The sequence below is a fragment of the Gossypium arboreum genome, chromosome 11 (assembly GCF_025698485.1).
Source record: "Gossypium arboreum isolate Shixiya-1 chromosome 11, ASM2569848v2, whole genome shotgun sequence".
Taxonomy (NCBI): domain Eukaryota; kingdom Viridiplantae; phylum Streptophyta; class Magnoliopsida; order Malvales; family Malvaceae; genus Gossypium; species Gossypium arboreum.
In genome coordinates this window covers 44,623,157-44,629,979 of record NC_069080.1, presented here as the reverse complement: position 1 = coordinate 44,629,979, position 6,823 = coordinate 44,623,157, and the positions used below count along the sequence as shown (strand labels likewise).

Genomic DNA, 6,823 nt, shown 5'->3' with positions numbered 1-6,823 from the left:
TCTGTTTATAGAAAAACATGTTATAATAAATAGTCAAGAAAATGAACAGAAACAACACATTAAGTATTGGTAAATGAAAAGAAATGAAGCAAACCTTGAATGGCACGGAAGTAAAATAATTAAATTTTTATGTTCTTAAAATAATTTTATTATATATTATTTGTAACTATGAAGTTTATTTAATGCTATGGTTATAAATTATGTCTACACTGGTAAAAATATAAAGAATAAATAAAAATAGAAGGAAACAATAACTTTGGTCATTCAGTCCATCAAGTAAAAGGTGAAGTTACAAAGGAGGGAGACTTTACGTATACAACCGAATATTAGAAACGGAACATTATCTTACAAGGTCCCTAGAAAGTAAAAACTTCACCAACCCTGAGAAAGAAAAACTGCCTGTAAATCTCCAAATTCAATTGAGAAGTGGAGAAAAAAAAGAAAAGAAAATAAGAGGCCATGTATCGTACTCAAGACCTCTCAAAAACAATTTTTGCCTATAGGCTTAGCTAAACTTAAAGAGAACTAACATGCAGCACTTGGGGAGGGAATTAAACGTGGCCAACAAGACGAGACCACGCAAAAAAACAAAAACACTTCTTAATTTGCTGCAAAATTGGTTCATCCTCCTAGCTGCATCTAATGGCTGGTGGTCACTGTTATTTGAGAGAATTGTTTACAGGCTGTTGTTTCGCTCTCAAGGAATAACTAGGGAAAAAAGAACACTAACAAACTATATAGAAAATCATCACTGATAAAAAAAAAAAAGAAAAAAAAAAACCTCTATAGAGAATTAACAATTATTCCTAGTAATTTTATTGTTGAAAGTGTTTCATCACATAAAGTTGAGCAAAGCCAGTCGCAGACTTTTCACAAGATCCTTCACTGTCATTGAAAAATCAGCTTCCATCTGCAATATTAATAAGGCTTTAGTCAAGGGTTTTAATCGCGTTAATCAAATTGGAAAGGTTCCTTTCCAGGCTAGAATTTCTGGGAAGGTTAGATTGGAAAATTACCTGAGCAACAATGGTTATGTCAAGGGTAGCTTGCCCAAAGGGCAAGACGTTAGTATTAAGCACACAGAGATGAAGCTTTTCGACTTCGTTTATGATATTTGGTATGCACCCTTTGTTTTTCTCGCCGTGGATTCTAATGAGCACATCTTTTTCCGAAACTCTTGCTTCGATCTCGGGGAATGGATTGTTAGATTGGCTTTCAAAGTTCTCACCACACGACGATGTTTCATCATCTGAATAAATTTGGGTTTTCCTTACAATGATCACCGATTCCATTGTTTTCGTAGCCACTTGGTTCTCAAGCGTACCCACTCGCTCCTGAAGTTGCTTCAAGTATTTGATAGCGTCCCCAAGAACAGAAGCCTTGTCATTCTGCATACACATTCGCATACTAGATCAGCATAAGCCAAAATTATTGCATGAAATATTAGTATTTTATGAATTATGAACTTGTATGGTACCTTTTTCAGGCCAGGAATAAGTGCTGAAAGAGAGATGAACCTTTGGCTGAGCTTTTCACGACGTTTTCTTTCAGCAATTACATGATCTTGAGCATAGAGTGGAGCCCTAGTCGATGAACCAACCCTCTTTGAAACCTGCTCAAATTTAGGTGAACAATATTGGTCCTCGTAGGCAACTTGAGAAATCAAAGATGGAAAAGTTCCCTTGTAATTTCCATCAGAACCCACCTCATTTTTCCGTTTCAAATCACGGTCTAGACCACAATATTGCTGAGATATATCCGGCGGTGACGAATTCGAGTTGTCAAAAGAGATTATATGGGAAGAAGAGGAAGAAGCAGCCTTAGGTGGGATGTTATCAGTGATGCAAGAAGACTTCCAAGTGCTGCTGGTGGTCTTGAGTTGTTTCATTGGCCTTCTAAAGTCGTCGCCACCGACGTTATGAGAAGCTTCAATATGCAAACCATGGGAGTGGTCGATGTTTGTGTAGGATGTGTAGCTCTCGGGAGAAAAAGATTCGAAATTGAAATCATCAAACGAAAAGTCAATAGGGTTCATCGTTGGATATTGTGGGAAAAACGTGGGATCCTCCATTTCCTGTAAATATTCAAACCCATCAAAAAGCTGATTATATGAGAAATGCTTATCCCTTCTTATGTGTTTTTAGATGGTTGGGGGAACAGTCTTTACCAGTTCAGATAACCATTTGGCTGAAGCAATTTCCATGTTGAGGCCGCCCTGAAACCTGCAAAAACAAATCAAACAATTAGTAAGTTGCTTTTAATTAAAGAAATAATAACCCCATCAGCTCCATCAAAGGAGACTGAAGAGCTCAAAGAATCTCATTTTAGTTGTAGAGTTGGAAAGCTTACATAGGAGTGTTTGCAGATGTGATTTTGGATGGAAATTATTCTGTGATAGGAGAATCAACAAGTGTACATCTATATATACACTCTCACACGCGCACTAAGCGCACCGTACCTTCGTACGCGCTTCCTAGGACTATATGGTGTTCTGGCTGGTGTGAAAATATTGTTTAATGCCCCCCATCCCACCATTTTTTTCCAGTTTTCACTGTTCATTTGGAGGCTCTGTTTTCCGGAGTCTGACTGGACTTTTTCTCCTTCCTTGTTCTTTTCCTTTACATATTCGATTTGTCGCATAAAATTTATGTATCACAAAGGTCTCCTTTTGCCTGGTTTAATGTTTTGAGGACGGTGTTGTACATCAAAGTCGAATTATATCTAAAATTTTGAAGTTTAAAGTTTTAATTTTAATTATTAATTTTGAAAGTACAAAATATAAAACATTCTTTTATTTTTTTATATTATTTTGTAGACACCGTATTTATGTATTAGCTTATAACGATTAATTTATAGTTTGTACTATATGTTATGTCTTTTTATTATTGTTGTTTATGATTTTCTTTTTATTTAAAAAAGACTAGCTTTTCCTATTTCGAGATTAAAATTTATGTTATATATTAGAATTAATTACCCTATACATCCTCAACTTATAATCCTCATTTTAAATTAGTCTTGAAATTTTAAAATATTCTAAGTATATCTACAAATTATCGATATTATATCAATAAGGTTCTTCCATTATTAAAACCGTTAAGTTAACTATTAAATGACAAGTAAAATATTATGTAACATAATTTATTTCATAAAAAAGTAAAATGTTGCTGTATAACTTTTAAAAAAAAATAAATGAATGATAGTTTTGTAAAAGCTCCAAAAACATCAAAATTAAGATTTTACAATATTCATTCTTCTTTATAATTTTCATTTTAAATTATGTCACATAAAATCGATGTCTCATTTAACAATTAAATTAATGATTTTAAACAAAAGACCTTATTGACATAACATTGATAATTTAAGGATGTAATTAGAGTATTTTAAAATTTAAGGATGTTTGGTACAATTAACTTTTTTATTATTATAATTATGATTTAAAACCCAAACTAAATAATGGGAAATGTAGACCTTTTGTTACATCTCGTATTTTGAAAAAAAAAGGAATTTGTTATTCTAATATTTTCTAAATTTGACTTATTTTAAGTTTTTTTTAAATTAGGATTCCACCGATGACAGTAATTGTGATTAATTTCTTCATTTTTGAAGAGGTAAATAGCTAATCACAAAATGTATTCTATAGAGGTGATAACAGTTTGGTTCAGTCAAGCTTTTCGAATTTTTCGAATTGTATATCATAATTTGGTTCAGTTCTTAATTTTTATATTAATTTCTAGTTTTGGATTTTGACAAAATGAGGTTTATTTTATGTCATTTGAATATTATTTTAAAGCCTTTTAAAAAAATTATTTTTATATCAATAAATTAAAAAACCAGAATTTAGTTGGGTTTTAAATAACTAAAAATTTTAAACTTACGTTTTTATAAATTATCCAAACATCTCCATTCAGATTAATATTAAACTTTTTATTTTTATTTTTCTTGCTCAACCCTAATACTCCACCCTTTGATCTATAATCGACTTTACCCTTGTATTTCATACAGAAATTGTGTTGTTTTATTTCCTTGTAATTGAAGTCTTATATTGAATAGTACGTACTAGTTAAAAGAGTGAGAGGCAACTTTGATACTGATTGACATTAATATCCAGAATTCCACATGTGGGAAACACATTTTATATCTAAAAATGGATGTAAATGGATTTCCGTTGTTCAAAACACGACATTATGGAACTGACAGTTTGGTCGATTGGCTTTCCTTTTCAACGAGGCATGAGCCCATAGGTTAGCATGTTTTCTATTAATCACAATTTTGTACGTAGACGTGAATTCCAATATTTGAAAGCAGACCTAAAGAAAGCAAAACCTGGGTATCATGTGAACAATTTCGACTTAAATTCTCATGTTGGATTGGATTGTAATAATTTCATTTCATTTAAGGAGAAACCAGTTTTTTTTAACTTAGGGGTCCAATGAGTAATCACAGTTTGCTTCAACATTACAGCGTAGCAGTTCAAATTGGAACGGAAGGACCTAAAATTCAAGACGTGTAGTAGTTGTAATGGTGCAATAATAGAAAGGTTAAAAACATGCACATGCATAAATTGAGGGCAATTAATGAGTCAAAGCTCACGTGCAAATTTAGGAACCTGAGATGAAGTTCCCTATGGGGAAGAGAAACAAGCTTACATCATGCAACAGGATTAAAAAACAAGATGGGTTTTCATTTTAAAACCATGTTTGTGTGTTTCTTTATTACCATATCACAGATGATCCAGATTTCAAGATATTTTGAGTTTGTTTTAATGATTTGAGGTTTAATTAATTAATTCTGAAATTCAATAATAATCCCAAATCATTAAAACCATACTCAACATATCTTTTAATTAGATTCGATTATTCGTGGTTTGTTTTTTCTAATTATATAAAATGTAATTGAAGACACCCACCTATAGAAACAAGGAAACTAAGAATGGGTAATGAAATATGCGAAAACATGAGTTTCAATATGGAAGAGAAGAAGGAATCTTTTTTTTTATTTTATTTTATTTTATTTTATCGTGAAAGAGCGAAAGGAGAAACTAACATTAACAGCCAAACTAAACGTTTGAATTAAGAGAGATATATCTATAATTTGGTGTGAAAACATGAAAAATTCTCCATTCCCAATTTTTATTTATTTATTTAAATAATTTAATCTTAAATTTCTTTCCCTTTATTTTACTATTGTCGTTTGCCCTATTAAAACAACAAGAAGAAAACAATGATTGCATTAATATAATTTATAACTTGACCTCATAGCAAAAATGTTTGCATCGCAATCAACTTTAACTTTTTTTTTCCCATCTTAATGTGTTTGGACAATCTGAAAATAGAGGACAGATTTTTCTAAAAATTTATCAAGACCTAGTAGGAAGAAAATATATATAAACAATGATAGCTTAACCCAGGGATTATAATTTATTAATACTATCTGACAATGTCTTTGTTTCTTTCAATAATGGAAAAGAATTTAATGTGGGTATTATAAATATTTGCATTTAAAAAAAAATCTTTCCACATATTCTATTAGCAAATGTTTTAAAAACATATTTTTAAAGATATTGGATAAGTTAATTTTTTAAATACATCTAAATTAAACAAAATATTTATTAAGTATTGTATTTGATATAAATGTTGTTTCTATACATGGATATAAATGTTATTACAAAGAATAACTCAATTTTAACATATACAATAATATTTTAAATATTCCAAAATGTTATTGGTGTTGCTTGACATATTAGCAACACATATTAGAAAGATTTTTTTTTTTATGATTTCTACCGGTGTCACTTAATATATCAATAGCACTCATTAATTTTTTTCTTCACTGTGAATATACAAATTTTTTATGGGTATTTCAAAAATATATATTGATGCCTTTGGCAGAGTAATAGCACCCAATTTTTTTTTTTTAAATACATACCAGCGACAATAACGATTACTTTTTTTCCTTAAATTATTTTTGTAATTAATTAATTAATTCTTTTGAGTTTTTAAAAAAAGGTCAGCACTTTTATGTGTGGACAGGTGGGGTCTATTTTTGGTTTGTTTAATTTAAATGTTGTTGGCTATTTGTTTTATTTGTTACATCATGAAGACGTAGTTTCCAAGAAGCTTCTACCCTGAAAATGATGCTGTATTTAATTAATCTATTTCTTTTTTCACTCAAATAGCAAAGGAATAATTTGAACAGAAAAAAAGAAAGCAAAGGAAGAAGTGGACGGCACAATTGCATGATAAACGTGATTTAGCATTTGTCAATGGAAATAGGAACGTTATTAATAAAGCAAGCTGGAAAAATTAACCCATCGATGATCTCTTAGAATCTGAATAAACAAACTAGACATATCAATTAAATATGACGTTCTAAATTCTATTCAATTGACCCATTCCCAAAAAAATATACAAGAAAATGCAAAATAAAAACTGCAAATATATCAACTGGAAAACAAAATCAAGACTAAGTCATTGTATTAGTTTTTATATATAATTTTAAAAAATTAAATTAAAATTTTATTATTTTTAGAGGGTTAAAATATAATTTGATCGTCTATTAACTTTTTATTTTATGAAAGGATAACTATATAAATGGTCACTCAATTATGTTTACATTCTTATTTTTGTCACTCATTATTAAATTGATAACGAAAAGTCCTTTTTCAATTGGTATAATAACACATTTAGTATTCGATACTTAAATATTTCATCAATTAGATTCTAGTTTTAAATAATTTAATAAATTTAACTCTCCACATTTATAAATTCTATCAATTCCTAACCAAAATTTTTAACTTTTAAAACAGAGACATCTCATGTTTATA

At 29.8% G+C, this 6,823-nt stretch overlaps 1 protein-coding gene across 1 annotated transcript; it reads right to left on the bottom strand.

Moving 5' to 3' along the window:
• Positions 1 to 542: 542 nt before the first annotated feature.
• LOC108472126 (transcription factor bHLH19-like) lies at positions 543 to 2,396 on the bottom strand. The gene is made up of 5 exons (XM_053020808.1): positions 2,350 to 2,396; positions 2,168 to 2,222; positions 1,478 to 2,074; positions 1,017 to 1,388; positions 543 to 910 (listed from the first exon to the last, which is right to left on the bottom strand). Coding segments are annotated over exons 1-5 (1,101 nt in total). The 5' UTR covers positions 2,352 to 2,396; the 3' UTR covers positions 543 to 835.
• Between the last annotated feature and the right edge of the window lie 4,427 nt (positions 2,397 to 6,823).

What these genes read in the sequence shown, in the direction of transcription:
- LOC108472126 (XM_053020808.1), bottom strand. An exon ending in CCAAATGGTTATCTGAACTG is followed by an intron (nt 2,075 to 2,167) that starts GTAAAGACTGTT and finishes GAATATTTACAG; the next exon opens with GAAATGGAGGATCCCACGTT. An exon ending in TTATTCCTGGCCTGAAAAAG is followed by an intron (nt 1,389 to 1,477) that starts GTACCATACAAG and finishes ATGTGTATGCAG; the next exon opens with AATGACAAGGCTTCTGTTCT.